This window comes from Lottia gigantea (assembly GCF_000327385.1).
Source record: "Lottia gigantea unplaced genomic scaffold LOTGIsca_149, whole genome shotgun sequence".
Classification (NCBI taxonomy): domain Eukaryota; kingdom Metazoa; phylum Mollusca; class Gastropoda; family Lottiidae; genus Lottia; species Lottia gigantea.
The window spans coordinates 423351-446581 of NW_008707778.1; the positions used below are offsets into that span (position 1 = coordinate 423351).

A 23231-nucleotide genomic window follows, 5' to 3' on the forward strand; every position below is an offset into this window, starting at 1 on the left:
CTTGAACTTGAATCAATTGATAATTAATTGTTTGTTTAGAATAATGTGATAATTCAGAAATTTGAGTAGCAAGGCTTGTTCAAAAGTATGTCTTGGTCTTATTTGATCATATTACTGTTTTGTTACGTAATTATCATTGCGTGATTAGATTATATGAAAAGTTTGCCATTTTCAGGGCTTAATTCAGGTCTTAAATATGAGCTTATGAGAATAGTCTTCAGAAGTACTAGAAATGTACAAAAATCGCAAAATTCCTTCAAATATGCCTCAAACTAGGCATTTCACTTTCTACAAATTTCTATGTCTAAAGAAAACACTAATAATTCTGGACACAAAGATTTTTTGAAAAAAATATTCAAATTTATTTTAAAAAGATATTCAAATTTATTTAAAAGAAATGTTCAAATATATTAAAAAACTATATTTAAATTTATTTGAATTTATTAAAAAAAAATTTCAGATTTATCAAAACAAATTGTTTAATTTTTTTTAGATGATTATGTATGTATGAAGACTGATATTGAGTAGATTTTCAAGATGCGTGTCAAAATACAAACCATCAAGAGATTAGTGTATGGAGGTTTGGGATTAGGAGGAGTTTATTATACAGCAGTATTCCTTGATAACCGACAGGTATGCTTTTAAATTCATCTCCCATTCCCTTTTATGGCCTTTTGATTTTTTTCTCCAATTTCACAGGAATCAACTTAGTTTAAATGCTCTTTTACCAGCTGATAGAGATCAAGTATCAGTCATCTAGTCTGTTTAACACCCTCAATATTGAACCCCTTTATATTGAACTCTTCCACACATGCATGCCTTGTATAAATGTGAACTGTTTATGTATGATTGGAAGATAAGAAGAGGTGTTTTTTCATCCAGTTTGTTATAAAGATGACACTTTTAATTTGCTCCATCCTGAAAAATACATCTAATTTATAGCCTTTCAAATATGTATTTATAGCATATATTAGCTAAAGAAAAGATCCTATCAAAACCCCTACCAGCTTATCTACCTCCCAGGGATGAACTCCACAAAGCTCTACAAACAGAAGAGTTTGATGTTTTAGTAATAGGAGGCGGAGCAACAGGGTGTGGGGTGGCTCTTGATGCAGTAAGTCGAGGTAAGTAAACAGAAAAGTTTGATGTTTTAGTAATAGGATGTGTAGCAACAGAGTGTGGGGTGGCACTTGATGCAGTAAGTCGAGGTAAGTAAACAGAAAAGTTTGATGTCTTAGTAATAGGATGTGTAGCAACAGAGTGTGGGGTGGCTCTTGATGCAGTAAGTCGAGGTAAGTAAACAGAAAAGTTTGATGTTTTAGTAATAGGATGTGTAGCAACAGAGTGTGGGGTGGCACTTGATGCAGTAAGTCGAGGTAAGTAAACAGAAAAGTTTGATGTTTTAGTAATAGGATGTGTAGCAACAGAGTGTGGGGTGGCACTTGATGCAGTAAGTCGAGGTAAGTAAACAGAAAAGTTTGATGTCTTAGTAATAGGATGTGTAGCAACAGAGTGTGGGGTGGCACTTGATGCAGTAAGTCGAGGTAAGTAAACAGAAAAGTTTGATGTTTTAGTAATAGGAGGCAGAGCTACATGGTGTGAGGTGGCACTCAATCTTATTAAAATTAAATTACAATTTTGTTGAATAATTTTTATACGCCCACATCTCTTTATGTGGATGTATATTTTTGGCACCCCTGTCGGTCCGTCAACATTTGCATGTAAACGCATTTTTGATGAAATCAAATGAAATTCGGTATGTGTATACATATTCATAAAACGAAGATCAAGTTCGAATTGAGCTATTTTCGACCGTTAGAGTTATTGCCCTTGCCCCAAAATCTTGAATATTTACCATCCGCATGCCTTGGTGGGCGTATATGGCTGTGGTCCGCTATCTTTATTTACCTGAGCTCCAGTCAATAAGTGGGATAATACTAGGATAACTACTTAGGTTCACAGTCCTTTCTTCCAGCTGGTCTTTGACAAACAGATCTGGCATTGATCTTTCCTTTACAGATTGGTCAACTTGAATATTTTAGGTTTGAAGACAGGTTTAGTAGAGAAGTTTGACTATTCTAGTGGAACTAGTAGTAGAAGTACCAAACTGATCCATGGAGGTGTTCGTTATTTACAAAAAGCTGTGTTTGGTCTGGATTATGAACAGGTTTTTGCTACTGTATATTTGTGACTATAAGCCAACTACATTAACATTGTTCATTGTATAATTTTATAATATGAATTATGTGTGCCAATTTTAAATTGTGTGCACTTTTAAATATAGCCAAATATACATTATATACATATATTTTGATACATGTTTTTATATTTCATTCAAATTGGATGCCATGTTGTAACATTACGTATTGGTTTCATTAGTCCACATAGCTTTTAATCCAAAATCCAAGCCAGAGGGCTGATTTTAGATTTGCAATTCGGTTGTTCTTAGTTGGATATAGTCGTCTATATTGATAGAGATCAATGAAATTCTGATCATTTACAAGAGACTATAACTGCTAACAATGCTTTTCAACAATTTCTAATGTAGAGACAGCCATTGATGTCACAATTACAATAATATACATATATTTGAAATAAAAGTAACCATAATATTTCTATTTCGTATCCAATTTCAGTATCGAATGGTGAAAGAAGCATTGAAAGAAAGAGCTAACTTGATCCAGATAGCTCCTCATTTAGCTTACCCTTTCCCTATCATGTTACCAGTTTACAAGTGAGTCAATTTTTATATAGCTCCTCATTTAGCTTAACCTTTCCCTATCATGTTACCAGTTTACAAGTGAGTCAATTTTTATATAGCTCCTCATTTAGCTTAACCTTTCCCTATCATGTTACCAGTTTACAAGTGAGTCAATTTTTATATAGCTCCTCATTTAGCTTAACCTTTCCCTATCATGTTACCAGTTTACAAGTGAGTCAAACTTTATATAGCTCCTTATTTAGCTTAACCTTTCCTTATCATGTTACCAGTTTACAAGTGAGTCAAACTTTATATAGCTCCTTATTTAGCTTAACCTTTCCCTATCATGTTACCAGTTTACAAGTGAGTCAATTTTTATATAGCTCCTCATTTAGCTTAACCTTTCCCTATCATGTTACCAGTTTACAAGTGAGTTAAACTTTATATGGCTCCTTATTTAGCTTAACCTTTCCCTATCATGTTACCAGTTTACAAGTGAGTCAATTTTTATATAGCTCCTCATTTAGCTTAACCTTTCCCTATCATGTTACCAGTTTACAAGTGAGTCAATTTTTATATAGCTCCTCATTTAGCTTAACCTTTCCCTATCATGTTACCAGTTTACAAGTGAGTCAAACTTTATATAGCTCCTTATTTGGCTTACCCTTTCCTTATCATGTTACCAGTTTACAAGTGAGTCAAACTTTATATAGCTTCTCATTTGGCTTACCCTTTCCTTATCATGTTACCAGTTTACAAATGAGTAAAACTTTATATAGCTCCTCATTTAGCTTACCCTTTCTCTATCATGTTACCAGTTTACAAGTGAGTCAATTTTTATATAGCTCCTCATTTAGCTTAACCTTTCCCTATCATGTTACCAGTTTACAAGTGAGTCAAACTTTATATAGCTCCCCATTTAGCTTAACCTTTCCCTATCATGTTACCAGTTTACAAGTGAGTCAAACTTTATATAGCTTCTTATTTGGCTTACCCTTTCCTTATCATGTTACCAGTTTACAAGTGAGTAAAACTTTATATAGCTTCTCATTCAGCTTACCCTTTCACTGTCATGTTACCAGTTTACAAATGAGTCAAACTTTATATAGCTCCTCATTTGGCTTACCCTTTCCTTATCATGTTACCAGTTTACAAGTGAGTCAAACTTTATATAGCTTCTCATTTAGCTTACCCTTTCACTGTCATGTTATCAGTTTACAAGTGAGTCAAACTTTATATAGCTCCTCATTTGGCTTACCCTTTCCTTATCATGTTACCAGTTTACAAGTGAGTCAAACTATATATAGCTTCTCATTTAGCTTACCCTTTCACTGTCATGTTACCAGTTTACAAGTGAGTCAAACTTTATATAGCTTCTTATTTGGCTTACCCTTTCCTTATCATGTTACCAGTTTACAAGTGAGTAAAACTTTATATAGCTTCTCATTTAGCTTACCCTTTCACTGTCATGTTACCAGTTTACAAATGAGTCAAACTTTATATAGCTCCTCATTTGGCTTACCCTTTCCTTATCATGTTACCAGTTTACAAGTGAGTCAAACTTTATATAGCTTCTCATTTAGCTTACCCTTTCTCTATCATGTTACCAGTTTACAAGTGAGTCAAACTTTATATATCTTTTCATCTAGCTTACCCTTTCTCTATCATGTTACCAGTTTACAAATGAGTCAAACTTTATATAGCTCCTCATTTGGCTCACCCTTTCCCTATCATGTTATCAGTTTACAAGTGAGTCAAACTTTATATATCTTTTCATCTAGCTTACCCTTTCACTGTCATGTTATCAGTTTACAAGTGAGTCAAACTATATATAGTTCATAGTTGAACCAACCCCAGAAATTACCAGGCTGAAATTGTAAACATCATGCCAATCACAGTTCTGAAAATCCATCTTAAAAAGGTTTTGAACAAAACTAATTTCCTGAAAATGAAATATGGAATGAAATTGTTCAAAATTCATGGGAAATGTGCGAATTTTTTATTTTGGTTTTATTTTGTAGGTGGTGGCAAGTGCCATATTACTGGGCTGGAATCAAAATGTATGATCTGGTGGCTGGAAGAGAGAATCTCAAATCTAGTTATTATTTATCGAAATCTAAGGCACTGGAGTTATTTCCCATGTTAAAAACTGAGAAGCTGGTTGGAGCCCTTGTTTATTATGATGGTGAGTTGCAGCTGCCGGTGTCTGATAGATCTTTGTCAAAAATGGTCTGGTCTATTGTTATATTCTAGAGGATACAGCCAAATCAAAAGCCTTGGAGTTGGGGGTTCATTCAAAGCAGAATTAGAAATAATACTTTTTGAACCCTGATCATTGATGTAGGTCAGATGAGCTGACATGGAAAAAGCTTAATAGGACATAAAAAAGGGCTGTTCACAAGAAAGATTCTATGACAGTTGGAAATCAAATAGAGTAGACTTATTGTGGTGTCTTCATTGGAATTTGTTCTAAGTAAAAAATCCTCCTGTCCTGGCAGAATTTCTATTATTGCTCACTTTAACAACACTGATGCAGGATATACAAAATAATTAGCTCTTTGGGACAAAACACATGGATGAAAACACCTGAACAGTAATTTTTTATATGTATCAGGGACACTGAAACGTTTTACACCATTTCGTTTTCAATCAGATGTCTGTAGTTTTCGTAATTCCACTAAATCAAGCGATTTATAACGTCACTCTCGCAAAAGATCCTTTTAATTCATTAGAACTTTTGTGATTGTGACATGATAGAAAGCTTAGTTTTTAAAGAGAATCGTAAGAACCACCTGATCGGAATGGTGCAAATTAATAATATCAATGTCTGTGATACACATAGAAAATATAGACCTAACAATCCCTGTACCAATAAAAACAAAATGGTGTGTATTTATTATAGGTCAGCATGATGATGCTAGAATGTGTTTAGCACTAGCTCTGACAGCTGTTAAAATGGGAGGAAAACTCACTAACCATACAGAATGTATTGAAATACTGAAGCAAGATGATGGCACCGGCATTCCGAAAGTTTGTGGGGCAAAAGTTCGAGATATACAAACAGGTGAGAGAAGTTTTGTTTAGATTTAGTTTGGACGGATATTTGGTTAAGAACTGTATCAACCCTTGTTTTTGATGTTTTTGATGTGCAAACCATCTTGAGTCAGCTTACAGAGCTCTGTCAACACTTGTTTTTGATGTACAATCCATCTTGTGTCAGCTTACAGAGCTCTGTCAATACTTGTTTTTGATGTACAATCCATCTTGAGTCGGCTTACAAGGGCTGTGTCAACACTTGTTTTTGATGTGCAATCCATCTTGAGTCAGCTTACAAGAGCTGTGTCAACAATTATTTTTAATGTGCAATCCATCTTGAAGAATCACTGATTCACTTGTATCAGGCATTCATTTCATGGATATAAACATGGCAAGAATAAGCCAATTAATTTCATTATAATATTATTCTGTTATCATCTGAGAGATACAGTAGTGAACAGCTAGTACTATTTAAATAGCATTCTAAAAAGTGACTGAGATTGATTGGGAAATGTAAACATTTAGACCACTATACATGTATGCCTTTTTATATGCCCACATCTCTCTATGAGGACGTATATTGTTGGCACCCATGTCCTTCGGTCGGTCCCTTGGTCTGTCGATCCGTCCATCCCTCAACATTTGCTTGTTAACGCTCTAAAAACTAGATTATTTGATGGAATCAAATGAAATTCATTATGCGTATACATATTTATAAAACGAAGATCAGGTTTGAATTTGAGCTATTTTCGACTGCTAGAAACAGAGTTATTGCCCTTGCCCCAAAATCTTGAATATGCTATTACTCTCTTAGTTTTCAACCGATTTTGATGAAACTTAAAATGGATGTTATTGGACCTAAATGGGAAGGTTTTAGAAAGTTCAGTTTACTTCTGATTAAATTTTCAAGATTTAGGCCTCTTACGTCAGTTTTGAGGAGTTATCGCCCTTTAACCTCTATACAGTAAGTGCTTCTATCAACATCAATTGCTCGTAAACACTCTATAAACTAGATTTTTTAATGGAATCAAATGAAATTCGGTATGTGTAGACATATTCATAAAACGAAGATCAAGTTCAAAGAGTTATTGCCCTTGCCCCAAATATTTACCATCCGCATGCTGTGGTGGGTGTATATGGCTGTGATCCACTATCTTTAGATATTAAAATGTTGTTTGCAGGCAAAGTGTTTGATATAAAGGCTAAGTGTGTGATTAATGCTACAGGACCTTACACTGACTCTATCAGACAAATGGGAGATCCAGATGTGAAGTATATTTGTCAGCCCAGTTCAGGGGTTCATATAGTCTTACCTGACTATTATAGGTAGGTCAAGTCAAACAAGATGTTTTTCTAGAAAGATTTCTGAGCTATCACCCCTAAAAGGTATTGTAACAAGATTTCTAAACTTTATGTGTATCAGGCACAAGTCACTAATAGCATTGATTTCCATTTTCTGTCAGAAGTTCCTGTGGTCTGTTAGCATGATGTATTGGTGAATATATTTATATTGTTTCCCAAATTGTGTTTTGATACTCGGCGATACTCTCTGATTCCAAAAAAAAATTAGTGAATAATATCAAAAATTTTTCTTTACTGAAATTGAAATCTACTATCAACTACAAATATACAAAATATCACAGTTACAAAGTAATGAATTAATGAATATTTTATTTGAAGTTAAAATGTTAATTGTTATCCTATTACACCATGATAAGAAATGAATGTTGTTTTTTCAGCCCAGAGAGTATGGGTTTATTAGATCCCTCAACAAGTGATGGCCGCATTATTTTCTTTTTGCCCTGGCAGAAGGTTACTATAGCAGGTAGATAAAATCATGTCCCTTGGTACACAATATTTTAAAAAAATGATCTTAGTACTAGGATATCCTAGAAAGAATGTTAGATATTAAGACTCTAGGACATCCTAGTACTAAGATTGTTTCTAGTATATGTGGCCTGGGAAGTTTCACTTAGAAATGTGTCAAGTTGTTAATTGAAAATCTGGACCTTTCATGCCACAAGCATGTGATTTATCCAATAATAGCGATTGATAGATTTTAGGCTTTAAATTGAACTGTCATCAGGGCAGTAGTGACTCATTTAGTAAGACTTGCTATCTGACCTAAGGGACCTAAAGTTCTAAACTTGTTTTCCCCATTGCCCCCTGAAAAAATGTGTCTATTTGTTTGGATGTGAAGTGGAGCCATCAAGTACTACAGGCTGCCTTTAATTAGTTGAAAATGGAAAAAGAATAAGTTAATGCAGCTTATTTTCCTTATTGCACACTTCATTGTGTCTCATCTTCATTAGCCTTAGGAGAAGTGAGAATATTAGATCTCCTGTTTAGTGAAAAGCACACAAATTTTGGAAAATCAGTTTCAATAAATTCAAAGCCTGTAAATTTCAGGAACCACTGATAACCCGTGTGCTGTGACAGACTTCCCCCAACCTACAGAGAAGGAGATACAGTTTATTTTGAATGAAGTGAGAAATTATCTGCATCCAGATGTCGAAGGTAAACTAGCATGTTTTATCCAATCATCATTCTGTGATACAAGAAAGGTGGCTATTGCAGTCAAGATATAAGTTCGTAATTGTGAAGATGAATCAAGAATTTGTTCCATTCATTAGTGAGATAAATTCAGCATTTACAGAGCTGCTGAGATTCTGAAATTTGTATGTGATTTGTCATGTGTGTCATGATATGAAACTCTTTAAAAATTGGATAAAAACCTTCGTATTTTTAGAATATTTTTGTATTTTTTTAATGTTAGTTCGTCGAGGAGATGTACTATCAGCGTGGAGTGGTATGAGACCTCTAGTAGCCGACCCTAATAAATCAGATACTCAGTCTATAGCCAGAAATCATATTATAGAGGTCTTCAAAGATAACCTCATAACTATAGCAGGTAAGACTGATATTATTTTATGGATCACATTGTGTAATTTTTTTTCAACATAGTTTCCTGCTATTAGTGATGTAAACTAGTGTCCAAAAGAAACGATACCAACTTATTTTCAAAATTGTTTTTTACTAAGTGAATTGTCTAATATGAAAACATGCCAATTTGTATTGCACATCCCAAACACAGCATAGTCGATAAAAATACCGGGAACACGTGATCACTTCCGGGAAAAAAAAAGTGACATTTCCCTCTCTAGCATGTTCTGCACGTGCATAAAAACTGTATAAAATGGCTGATCAGACACGTTGATATCACAGCAACAAAAAGAACACAAGATATGCCACGTTTGACAGCCATCGAGAGAGAGAGAGCCGTTGGAATGGTCCAACAAGGAGCGACACACGTCGACGTCGCCAAAAGGTTGGGCTGCGCACGCATCACTATCACCAGGTTGATGCAGCGGTTACGTCAGACAGGTCAGACGTCAGACAGGCCCAGGAGTGGAAGACCACGAGTAACCACGCCCCGTGAAGATCGTTACATCCGGGTATTACACCTGAGGAACCGCACCTTAACAGCGACGTCCACGGCGGCTACAGCACTGGGACACATGATCAGTCGACAGACCGTCTACAGGAGATCACGGCAGTATGGTATCCGGCCACGTCATCCCTACCGCGGACCGCTCCCGACGCCTCGACACCGGAACAACAGACTGATCTGGGCCAGGCGAGTTCGACGTTGGCAACGGCGGGACTGGGCACGTGTTACGTTCTCTGATGAGAGCAGATTCCTCATCTTCAAAAATGATGGACGGCAGCTTGTATACCGACGATTTGGTGAACGTTTGGCGCCTAACTGTATCCAACAGGTCCGGCCGTTTGGAGGTGGAGGGTTAATGGTTTGGGGTGGCATATGCGGTGACGTCAAAACGAGGCTTGTCGTGGAAACCTGAATGCACAGCGTTATATTGATGACATCCTACAGCCTGTTGTGGTGCCCTTTATTCAGCAACAGCCTCGTGGACTCCTTTTCCAACATGACAATGCAAGGCCACACACAGCAAGATTGAGACAGAACTTCCTTGCCAACACCAACGTACAGGTTTTGCCATGGCCCGCATGTTCACCGGACATGAATCCCATCGAGCACTTATGGGACCACCTCGATCGGCAAATCCGACGTCGCCGTGTGCCTCCAGTCAACGTCCAGGACTTGGAACGATGTCTCCTCGAGGAATGGCAACGCATCACTCCCAACGTCATCATACGTTTGACGGCATCAGTCCGTAGGCGTGTTCTGGCATGTATTGATGCTCACGGTGGACATACCCGCTACTGACTTGACTTTGTGACGTGTGGTGTGACATTTCCCGTGGTTTCTGTGATCAGTGCTCTAACGAAATGTTCTTTTTTCGACCCCACCCATCTTTAAAGGCTTGTCATATTGGTTGAACAGATTTTATTGAAATGAAATTTTTGTACAGATGTTGTGAAAGGATTTCTCAAAAGCATAACACCAATCCTAAACTTCTGCATTGTTTAGTTTTTCTTTTATGTCGTTGCAAACAGGTGGTATCGTTTCTTTTGGACACTAGTTTAGTTTAAAGAGGCTGACATGGAAAACGCATTTAAATAGGACAAAAAATGGAGTCCCTGAATGGATAATTACATGGACTATGTTTATACTCAAATGCTGCTTTCCTGTCAAATTTCCCTCATTGCACACTGCATTGTAGTTTATCTGAAGCATTCAAGTAGGACATCAAATTTTCTTTTACTAGGTGGAAAATGGACAACTTATCGACATATGGCTGAGGAAACTATAGATAAAGCTGTAGAAGTGTGTAATTTACAGCCGAAGTCTAACTGTCAAACTGCTGGTCTGTTATTAGATGGTGCCCATGGCTGGTCCCCCACCATGTTCATTAGGCTAGTCCAAGATTTTGGACTGGAAAATGAGGTAAGAAATTTGTTATTTTGTGATTTTTGTGTTATTAATACAGTCGGGTCTTGTTAAACAGATCCCCCACAATCTGGGAACGAAAAATTATTTTGCTTTTCGCATGGCTGTGATTGTCAGTCAATTGTGGAACAGCATTATGATCCAAAACTGTATGTTTACGGATCCTCCAAGCTAACTATTTCAAAATCAGAAGAATTAAAAAAAAACAACTTTCATCCATTCATCATCTCATTATTAATCAAATATATTATTTAATTAAATCAATTCTGAGAAAACATCAATCCTGGCTTTCATAAAAATTCTACTTTCCTCCTAGAAAATGAATTAATTTTTATCTTATCTTTCCTGATTACATTGTTTTCAAAGTAACTAATTGAATTTCTGTAATGTGTTTCAGGTCGCTCAACATTTAGCCAACACATATGGAGATAAAGCTTTCAAGGTCGCAAAGTTAGCCAATCTGACTGGCCAAAGATGGCCTGTTGTGGGGAAAAGATTACATCAAGAATTTCCTTATATTGAAGCTGAGGTAGGGTGAAAATCAGTCAGGGTTTTCTTACTTCTATTTTTCATTCCTTGTTTGATAAGACTCTGGAATGACTGATCACATGTTTTTTGTGGTTTATATAATCATAAGGGATAACATCTAGCATATTACTAATAATAAAGATATAATGGCTTACTCAAGCAATTTGCATATCTTTTTAGAATGGATATCGTGCATCTTGTTTGTCTGCAATTAAAAACGTACTGACATTGTGCAGTTAATATTGATGATACACTAACAGTAATATCAGTATAAGAGGATGTTAGTTATTGCAACATTGACCATTAAAATGTTTGACAAGATTATACATGTGGTGCTCACTAGCACCTTCCTGATTCACAAATACAATCTATTTGAAACTTTGTTTCCCTTTTGTTTATATAAGCTTTTATTTTTACTTAACACTCCAGTTAAGATCTAACAAATTCTCTCTATAACTTTCATACTGATTCATAACACTACCAGCCAATCACATTTTATGTCTCTCAAATGGGATTATGTCACAGGAACAATAGTAATTTAAATTAGACTATGTCTACCTCTATTTATGATGTAGAATGTCTATGTTTATATTGTGTAGGTACGCTATGCCTGTAGAGAGTATGCAACCTCTGCTATAGATGTTATTGGTAGAAGAACTAGACTTGCCTTCTGTAACGTACAGGCTGCAGAGGAATCTCTACCAAGAATTATAGAGATGATGTCAGAGGAACTAGGTTGGAATAAAGCCAGACAACAGGTTGGTTGAATAAAATTAGTGTTAGGTATTGCCAATCATGCCATAATACGATACGTATCGTGGAACAAGAGTCATGATATGATATGTATAATGATACAGAATAATAGGGATTAAAATTAATATTTTACCTTTCAAGCAACTATGATATTTGGTAATGTAGTTGATAGGCATTGTAGTTTTGTGGCATATGATATTCAGCTACATCAATTTACCAACAGAGTTTTACACCCTAGTTTAGAAAGTATATAGATTTTTAATTAAATTGTTTTTATAAGACTTGCCATGCTGTGTACAGCACAGAACAAGAACTGCATCAAAAAACTCACAACCCTTAGATCATAGGGTTTGAAACCTACCAGTTGTTAAAAATCTGTCTGACCACTGGTTGAAGACACATTAATTTCAGCCCCCTTTCCGTATCTACTATTTGTATGCCTATTTATTACATTTTTAGGAAGAAATGGAGAAAGTGAAGAGATTTTTACGTCGAGAAATGGGACTAGATATTAAACGAGCCAGCGAAAGTCAAGTACCCATCAATTTCAGCAAGGATGAGATCAACATGTATGTCAAACGATTCAATTCCTTAGACAGTGACAATAAGGGATATATTACCATTAATGATCTTCGCAGATACTTCAAGGTATGCTTCCCCAAAATTTTGAATCTTATTAAGACATGCAGGAATTTGGAGCTAGTTTCAGATATTTAACTTGTATTAAGTATTTCAGTTTTTGAATTTAGCTTCTCTTATCCTCAAAAGCTTAACTTAGCACCATTTTACATTTCCAGTCATCTGATTAGTCAATCACTAAAATATATTATATTACTTTGTCCAATCAGGATACCTAGGTTTATCATAGCTAAGTTTTCAAGAATAAGGCCCCATAACTTTAGGATAACTGTAAAGCCTTATAATTTTATGACAAGAGTATTAAGATCTTCGATTGGTTGAAGCAATTGAGTGATATTTTTGGACAATCAGATTTCTTGAAAAAATTCAATTGGCCTTGACCACTGTTTTGCCTAAAATCACAAGTGATCAGGGTTGTTGATATGGTAGCATTTGCCAGTCATAAAGATGATATCTTAAATGGTTTTAAGTCATTTGTTTTTAAAATATGCCTGTATGGTCTGAATGGTTGATTTTTTCGTTGTTCCCCAAAAAATCATTTTTGAGTCTTTTTTTTGAATTCTTAGAGAGATATGATGATGAATATCAGAAATTGAATGAATATGCATTATTTAATTCCTAACAAATTTAATAGGGTTGCATTTCAGTTTACATGTCATGTTCAAATAACATCACATAGAACACTATTTACATATAAACTATTGATCTCTAATTGTTTGCAATACCATGACCGAGTTCAACATCAGCTATCTGTAGGACTCATCAGAATGAAAATCTAACTTCGGTTCCTCTACAATTACATGAACTGTAAAAATGGACTAAATGTTTTATGCTATTGACAGCTTTTGTTGTCACTTATTGATTTGTAGACTAGTGGAGTGTCAGAATTCCCTTCTGAAAAGTGAAACAGATAGCTGAAATCAACCTTAAGATTTGATTAGATGACTAGATCCTTTTATTGACAAGAAATTTGTTAGTTAAGCAGGTCAAAGGGGCTGACATAGAAAAGGCATCTAGTCGTTCGAATGGGACAATTAACTGATACCTCTTGTCAGTTGAAGATCCTTTGACAGTTGGAAATTGAAAATGAGTAGGCTAATGCTACTGCCTGGCAAAATTTGCTACATTGCGTAGCATTGTTGGTCTTCATTCCATGCCTTATAAGAGATTTAAATTGCCAACAATTAAACTTGCTTCACTATCATTGCCCTATATGTATGTTACAAATTTTAAACCTTAACCATTACTATTCAGAAGATTAGTTGAAATTGTCAAAATGAGAATGATTTATGAATTAAACCAGAAATTCAATGTTTTGCCTGTTTATATTTCAGAAGCAGGTATTTGTGACTTTGATTTTTGACTTATAACAATTTGTTTTAGTGGTTTTAATGTAGTTTTTCTTTTTCTCATTATGTTTATAAAAAATATTAGTCTATGAGTAACTCACTTTTCTAGCTATATCTTTCTCTATATTCTTCAAATTGGGATGGATTTTAACATTGGTTAAGACAGTACAATATAAGTACTTTGCTACAGGCTGTACACATTGATGACAGTTGGAAATCAAAAAGACTATCCTGATGATGTCTGTTCAGGGATCATTTTAAGCAGTATCACATAGCAGTTAGCGATATAACCCCTTTTTCCAACCAATTTTTCCTATGATTAGCCAAAATTAAAATTTATCACGACGATTTCTGAGTCAAATAAAATTGTATATTTTTCGTTAATTTTTTTTGTCAAATCTAGTAATATAAATGGCAACTCATGCCAGTCTTTATATCCTTAAGAAATTAACGTCATTGGTAATATCAATCTAATCTTCCAATGTTCAAATGCGAATCAAAATTTAACTTGATTAGCCAAAACTGAAATTTGCTATGATCAATTGCTAATCATTCTGAATTGAACCCTATGAGTGTATATCAGAAACGTATGCCAACAGCTTAAGATGAGCTGTTTTTCAACATCCATATCTATATAAAACAGCATTTAAAGTTGACCAATTTACTTGACTTATATATTATGAAATATCTATATTACAGTCCCAAAGGATTGTAAAAACTTAAAAGGAAATTTAAAAAAACCAATGGATGTTTTTGAAAGAGATAAAAGCAAATGAAGTTCACAAAACAGTGTTTCTCCCTGTAGTGTAAAAACTAAAAAGCTGTTTTTTACTGAGCTTGCACACACTTTCCTTTTAACACAGCTCAGTCAGAAATGTTTTAAATGCTTGGGGCACACTAACTGTTGCTAACGACACGAATCTTGAAATTAGCCCGCGCTACCACAACACGATTATCATGTTTCTGACAAGATTTTGAACATCAAGCCAGCTTGATTTTTTGTTTGTATTTTTTTTTCTCGTTGGTTAATGACGTGACAAGATTCCACAGAACGTCATCTTCAAATCAGAGTCGTTCTATATTATTTACTGTTGAATTTCACACAACATTACACACAACATCACAAAGTATTGAGAAATCTTCTGTCTCCTCATGTGTGCAACTGGGCTGTGAAACGCTTGACAGGACTCTGGTCTGCGTCAAAAATTGCTAATTAAAACCGTTCATGTGCCCCAAGCATTAGTGAAATTTTCTATTTTCAATAAGAAGAGCACAAAATGAATGTAGATGATGGCTGGGTGTAGTGTTATTTTCTTCTATTCAAAATTTGATAATACTGGGTGTGATTAACAACAAATAATGTCTTAGAATTAACCTCTACCAGTCTAAATTCTCAAAATGAAGATAGAACTAATTCACAGTAAAAAAAAAATGATTCCAACAAAATGCACTTTAACCAAATTTTACATATTTTAACTCATTGTAAGGGATGCTGTCAGCTCAGATAACATAGTCCTAATACCTTAATCACTTTTCAAAAAACAAATCTTGCTACAGTTTCATCTTCAATGAAATTAAAAAGAATGTACTATCGCTAAAAATTGATGTAATGAAAATAACAGCCTGCTGGTTCTATTTAATTCTAGAACTGAGCAATAGATTTATAATCTGAAAAGTGACACAGTTGGTTGAAATTCAGCTGATAAGCAATATCTGTATATCCAACTGGCCATTTGTTATTTTGATTAAGATTATTTTCAATTTTTCAATTGTAGCTTAATATAAACAATAAAACTAAAATATTTGAAGGATTTTTTTGACAACACTTAACCCTTTATTGAACACTTCTGCATGCACTTCATCAGTTTTGATATGATACAGTGTTTGCAAGTATTCCTTTATCAAATTAAGGGTGTTTATGTCTTTGTAAAATTATTTTATTCAATTTTCTTAACTGCTTTCATTTATTAGCATTCCTTAGGCTTATTGCTTGGTGTTTATGGATCTTGCTACATTTTCCAAGTTTTGTATCTACCCAGTGATAAAGGAAAAATTATTAATTGCAGAAAATTGGTGAAAAGGTAACAGAGGATCAGTTGCATGAGATTTTAAATGAAGTAGATTTGAATAGAAATGCTCAAGTTGAAATGGGAGAATTTTTACAGGTACAATTTCATTTCTTCATTCCATTAATTTATTGCTCCGTCCGTCCACATTTCTTGTAGCTTTATACAATTGTATTGGTAAACAAATAGTATGCATGTATATATTAATTAGATCTTGGTTAAGTTTGATTTTGGTAATTATCAGAAAAACGGTTTTTAAGTTATTTCCCCTGACTTTATAGAAACATTTCAAATTTGGGTTGTAGAGGCTACAGTTTTTATCCGATCTTGATGAAACTTGGTATGTATATTTTGATAAGATGTCAGACAAGTTCGAATTTGGTAATTATCGCAAGAATGGTTTTGGGATATTGCCCTTGAGTGTTAAATTTGGATTGTATCCACAATAGAGGCTACAGTTTTTATCCGATCTTGATGAAACTTGGTATGCATGTATATATTGATGAGATCTCAGTCGAGTCTGAACTTGATAATAATTGGATGAACGGTTTTAGAGTTATTGCCACTGTGTGTGCGCCGATGAAACCTTGATAAACCGTTTTTGAGGTTTTACCTTGACTCTTGATTATTTAAAAATTCATTATTAATCCACTTTAGATTTTGTTATCATTTCTGACAGTTAGTAGTAGGTGTATGTTACCTTGCCTGGCAAGCTATCTTTTTTTATTCTTCCAAGCTTATCTTTATTAATCCATTTCATTTATTCATTCATTTTTGTTCTTGTAGTTGATTTTTATTTTGTCACAATTATGCTATGCATTTGTTGGTAATTGTGTGGTAATAAAGTATTCTCTGTATTTAAAATCTGAGTTTCAAAGGATAAGATTGTGTTTTGGTTTTGTGATGTAGGTTTTAGAGTTTCTTCGACCTTGCCATAAAAGCATAGTACAAGGCATCTTCACAATGTCATACTTCGTCTTATACCATGACTGCAATAACCATTATTCTTGAATCACAGTATGCACTGATTTGATTGGAGTGTACTCCATCAAATACAAACAATCAGAGCCCTCGATGAGAAGACTTAAGAGACTTTTCGTAGGTATAGTATCTTGCCTTGACAATGAAAAATCGTTTTATTTTTCAGTTGATGAGTGCATTAAAATCAGGTGTATTAACCAATAATCGATTAGCTAAGGCCTCAGAATTACCTGATGAAGATAGAATACCTGTAGAAAGAAGTGGCGGCGGAGTCTAAGACATTGGGGAGCAGTCTAAGAAATGGAGAGGAGTCTAAGAAATCTGGAGGAGTCTAAAATGACTGACAATGCATCTGCCCACTGATGTTGTTGAATCACATTTGACAGTTTTGTTTGAAAGAATTGAAATATCAGCATCATTTTTTTGAGATTTCCTTTTTTTGAGAATAAATTTGTTATGGACTCAAACTTCAAAGAAAAGTACACAACCTTAGAAAATTTTGTTTTGAATATTTGTGAATTATGAGACCAAAGTGAATTCAGTAATGACAGTGGTTGCAGAGTATAACTGAAAATTGTACAGCCTAGCCTATTTCATCTTTTGTAACAAAATGAAATCAATTTCCATGTACGTTGTGCATCAAGGTTAGATATTGTCAGATTGACTCATATACTCAATGGATCCTGAAACCTAGGTCCTGTTTCATAGATATCTTAAGATTAAATTTATTGTACAGAGAGTATGTAAAATTCAATACTTACATCAAATTCTTATCGTAAGATTTTTTTGTTAAAGGGACCTAGGGTCTAATGCCATTTATTTATAACAATCGCAAGTAATTAGATGCCATATTTCTGTTACTCGTTTACAAACTTGTATTATATATTACAGGGATTCAAATTGAGCACATCAGTTATATGCTATCATTAAGGTCCAGTTAAATTTCTAGGGGTCCAGTCGAGTTTTGAGGGGCCCAGTTAAATATTTACACATAGAGGTCCATTCATTTTTTAGGGGCTCAATCAAATTTTCATGGTCCAAGAGAATATAAATGTTAACATTTACAAAAATTGATTTAATATATATAATATTTTATTATAAGGTGTTGTGGGATTGAGAATACATAACAATTTTTGAACTGGACGATTTCTAATTTGAACTCCTGTATTATGTATATTTACTCACCTGTATATCGTAATTTGTATTTTTGTGTTTTGGATATCTTTTATTCCAATATGTTTTGAAATCTCAAAAAATACACAACAGAATTTTCAAAAGTTTTGTTTCATTTATAGATTGTTTTTCTAGATTTTGGTATTTAAATTTGTTAAGTTTTCAGATATTTAAGTTAAAGTAAATATATCATTTATTCTCATTTCACAACTTCAAACCACAAACCTCATTTAGTTTAATGTTTTATATTTTTATTGACCTGCATTATTCAAATATTTCTGTTATTTCTATTCTTATTTACCTAATATAGCAAGAAAAAGTTTGCCACTCTCAACTATATATCAGTATTTATCACTCAAATTGAAGTAAAATGGAATTTTTTATTAAGCCTTTGTGCAAGGTACAGAGATGCACTCTCCTCTAAATATCAATATTTATCAAACAAGTTCAATAATGTCATTTTTAGGAATTTGGCATGATAAAGATGTCCAAATATTGCATTGGTTTTGGTTGAGTAAAATCATAAAATTATTTGAATGCATTTATTGCTAACTGACTGCCATCATGATTCTAAAGGACAACTTTGAATGATATTATCAAAGCGTTGTAAGGATCAGCAAAAGATCTGATTTTCATTTGTATTTTGATCAATTTTTTAAGTAACAAAGTTTTGCCTCATTTATTGTCTATTTTTTCATATTCTGTAGCATTTTGTCACTTTTTTGTAAAATATCTTTTTAATAAATGTTATTATTTTCTCGAACAGAGCATTTTGTGTAACATAATAACTAGAACAGGAATTCATTTTTACAAGAATTAGTAGTAGTCTGACTCCTTCAGTGGAGAAATTGATTGTCGTCTGACTTTCAAAGGGGAAGCAACCAACAATTTGTTTTGTTGAAGATTGACAGTGAACAGCTGGTTGTTCATTTTCGAGAAAGCAGTCCAGATTGAACTAGAAATAAGGTAAAAAATAAAAATGTCCATGTCAGTGACTATAAATCCTTGTTTAAGTGAATAAGTTTTCACATGCTTGAAATCAAGTAGGCCTACATTCCTGCTTACTATGGTTTCTATATACCTGTAGGGCCTACCGAAATGAATGAAGGTAGGCTAACTATACTTGTTTGTTTTGAAGTTTTGTATAATACGGTGCAGGTTAATAATAGCATTTTGTGGATATACCTCAGACAATCACTAGTATGGCGAAAAAAAAATTACACAAATTTCTACTTACATTAATATAAGTACAAACCATGCCCCCTTTTCAAAAAGATATAAGACCTTGGTTCACCTTATCCAAATAGATTTTTAGTAGGAATGGAATATAATTTTGTATGAGAAAATATATAAATCATGAGTTTCATGTGTATGCAGATTTAAAAATCATTTCACATCATGAAAACTTATTATCTGTCCCAAATATCAGGTTTCCGCTATAGTGAAACAAGTTAGTTAGACGTTATGGTTGAAATATATATAGCTGTCAATGGCAGCAACAGTTTATACATGGCAGACATAAATATGTTGTGCTTGTGAAGAACCTCATTACTTTAAAAGCATAATCATAAATTCCAGTTTTTCAAGGAAGTATTTGTTCCAGTTCCTGTACAATCAGGAGAATCAAATCGTCCCAAAATACAGAATGTCATATATATGTATATATATATATAGGCCAATATATATTTGTGCAGAACAAATTGGGCCAAATTGTGTGGTACCTGATACAAATATTGGCATTTACAACAACTGTTGAAATGAGTATATTAAGGCTGTATTTAGGTCCACACTTAAATTCAAGTTGAACTAATTTGGTTATTATAGCTAGGTCAATAGTTTGACATTTAGACAGTTTGAGGAGTTTGAAAAGGGGATCATAAATCTGGAGGGTACATGAACTTTGTATTCCTCATTAGTTTTTGGAAAATGGACAGCTCAGGGCTGATTATAATTTAAATTGTTCTATTCAGTCTGGCAATATTCTCAGACATGAAAAGACAGTAGAAAAAACAGTAGGGATTTATAGAAGAAGGGAGGTAATGCAAAATGATCAAGGATCTTGAAAGAAGTAATGGAAAGAAAAATCATAAAATGCATGCAATTCTACAGAAGGAGCAATAAAATGCCAATAAATTCTCGAATATTTTAACTTCATTATCAGTTTCTAACATCTAACATGAATTCTTTTAGCCATAAAGAACTGTTCTTGGAACAATGATGGGTTTCAGATTGATAAAAACTTACACTCAGACTTCACATAAACCTAAAACTTTTTACTCAACACTCATATTGTAATAGTATACTGAGTAATATATTATATCCTGCTGACATTATAAATATGTTTATTCATGAAGTAATTACTATATTTTCACTTGCTGTATACTGTCACAGATAGCCATTCATTCAGAACCTCCATTTATATTAGATATATTTATTGAACATTGTTGACTCATTTCTGTTGTCTGTGTTTTATTTTATTATCTCCATGTGAGATCTGGATTTGAATGACAACATTGATACAGAGCACAAACTATTTTTTTATGACAATTATCTGACTGACCTGATTATTGGGACATCTATGATACATTCAAACCATAGCACATTGATTGTTATATTTTGTGCTAAAATTTTGTGGCTCTGTGGTCACAATTTAAAGTAGCTTTCTTTATGTGACAACTTGATACTGTTTTGTGACTATTTGGTCACTGTTTGATAACTGTTTTGTGACATGTTTTGTGACTATTTGGTCACTGTTTGATAACTGTTTTGTGACTATTTGGTCACTGTTTGATAGCTGTTTTGTGACATGTTTTGTGACTATTTGGTCACTGTTTGATAACTGTTTTGTGACATGTTTTGTGACTATTTGGTCACTGTTTGATAACTGTTTTGTGACTATTTGGTCACTGTTTGATAGCTGTTTTGTGACATGTTTTGTGACTATTTGGTCACTGTTTGATAACTGTTTTGTGACATGTTTTGTGACTATTTGGTCACTGTTTGATAACTGTTTTGTGACTATTTGGTCACTGTTTGATAGCTGTTTTGTGACATGTTTTGTGACTATTTGGTCACTGTTTGATAACTGTTTTGTGACTATTTGGTCACTGTTTGATAACTGTTTTGTGACATGTTTTGTGACTATTTGGTCACTGTTTGATAACTGTTTTGTGACTATTTGGTCACTGTTTGATAGCTGTTTTGTGACATGTTTTGTGACTATTTGGTCACTGTTTGATAACTGTTTTGTGACATGTTTTGTGACTATTTGGTCACTGTTTGATAACTGTTTTGTGACTATTTGGTCACTGTTTGATAGCTGTTTTGTGACATGTTTTGTGACTATTTGGTCACTGTTTGATAACTGTTTTGTGACATGTTTTGTGACTATTTGGTCACTGTTTGATAACTGTTTTTTGACTATTTGGTCACTGTTTGATAGCTGTTTTGTGACATGTTTTGTGACTATTTGGTCACTGTTTGATAACTGTTTTGTGACATGTTTTGTGACTATTTGGTCACTGTTTGATAACTGTTTTGTGACTATTTGGTCACTGTTTGATAGCTGTTTTGTGACTAGTTTGGAACTATTTTTTGAATATTCGATCACTTTTTTTTGTGATGTTTTGATTACTATATTCCATAAAATGGAATCCATATACAATCTGTTTGGAACAGTCAATAAGAATTCAAAACAGCTTTGTAAAAGCATTTCTTTGACTTTGGAATAGATCATCGATGATTGAAACATCAAATCAAACAGAAAGCCTCTGTATGAAGGTTGAGTTTTAATGTAAAGAAATGTGATGTATTTACAGGAGGTGTTTTGGGTAGTGATAAATGGAGACTAGTGAGAGTGAAGAAGAAGAAGACACTATTTACTATACACCAGAAGGTACGTCAATTTCTTTGCTTAATGGGATATGAAAAAGGGACACTTAAAATGAATGTGAAATATTTCTACATGAATATTTTTTTTACCTCAATCCCTTATACAAGATTTACCTGCTAAAGTGAAACACAGTAAAAATTTTGAAAAGTTCTGATATGTTAGAATTTCAAAAACACAAATATAATCATGAACATATTTACAAAAACAATCAAAGGACAAGAAATGGGTAAAATTATACTGTGACCCAAGACATTGAAAAACCGACCTGTTTTTTCAGTTGATTTCTGCATTTGTCATCAGTATTCTATAGACTAAACAATTTATACAGAAGCAAATAATAACCAACTATGGCTAAATTATGTTCAAATTAAACTTGTGTAGTAGGGCCATTAACATTATTATATATATCAAGTCATACATGAATAACTATTAACCAGCAGAGCATGTTATAGATATATGAATAACAAGTATACTCTAGCAATGGTGGTTTTAGCTCTGTGTCAGTCTGTGTCAAAAACTTAATACTGTCAGTTGGTTGTTTCCAATTTTTGCCAGTGACTTAATGTGTTTTTTTTTTTGGTTACCGGTACTTTTAAGATTAAGATATATATTCTAAGTGTATAAATAAAGTTCATGAACTTTTGCTTAAATGATTGACTGGATAACCATTTCTAGCTACAATGATAGACATATCTGGTTACAGTGATAGACATTCCTGGTTACAATGATAGACATATCTAGTTACAATGATAGACATTCCTGGTTACAAAGATAGACATTTCTGGTTACAATGATAGGCATTCCTGGTTACAAGGGTAGATTTTTCTGGTTACAAGGAATGTCTTTCTGGTTACAAGGATATCCCTTTCTAGTTACAATGATAGACATTGCTGGTTACAAGAATAGTCATTTGTGGCTACAAGATTGTCATTTCTATTTACAAGAAAATCATTTCTGTTTTCATGAATCATTTCCGGTTACAATGAATGCCATTTCTGGTTACAAAAATAGCCATTTCTAGTTACAAGGATAGACATTTCTGGCTGGCCATCCCAGTGACATGGACAGACACAAGATTGCCATTTTGGGTTGTAAGGGATAGTCATGTCTGGTTACAAGGATAGTCATTTCTGGTTACATGAATAGATTTGTGGTTACATTGATAGCCATTTCTAGTTACGAATACAGACATTCCTTGATTGTACCTCAGTTTTAAAAATAGATGTTCGGTAATTCTATT

General features: G+C 33.7%; 2 protein-coding genes across 2 annotated transcripts; one reads left to right on the forward strand and one right to left on the reverse strand.

Annotated features, from left to right (window-relative positions):
• Positions 1-537: 537 nt before the first annotated feature.
• LOTGIDRAFT_238523 (hypothetical protein) lies at positions 538-17395 on the forward strand (the record flags this gene model as incomplete). Its single annotated transcript, XM_009050312.1, has 19 exons — positions 538-633; positions 965-1124; positions 1155-1208; positions 1323-1376; positions 1407-1460; positions 2043-2167; positions 2637-2734; positions 4723-4886; positions 5604-5765; positions 6919-7063; positions 7477-7562; positions 8147-8254; positions 8514-8648; positions 10429-10607; positions 11008-11139; positions 11738-11896; positions 12351-12539; positions 15946-16044; positions 17093-17395. The coding sequence occupies 19 exons, from the start codon at positions 538-540 to the stop codon at positions 17201-17203; spliced, it is 2310 nt and encodes a 769-aa protein (XP_009048560.1). The 3' UTR covers positions 17204-17395.
• Positions 17396-20764: 3369 nt separating this feature from the next.
• Positions 20765-21757, reverse strand: LOTGIDRAFT_140598 (hypothetical protein; the record flags this gene model as incomplete). The annotated part of the gene is made up of 1 exon (XM_009050313.1): positions 20765-21757. The coding sequence occupies one exon, from the start codon at positions 21755-21757 to the stop codon at positions 20765-20767; it is 993 nt and encodes a 330-aa protein (XP_009048561.1).
• Between the last annotated feature and the right edge of the window lie 1474 nt (positions 21758-23231).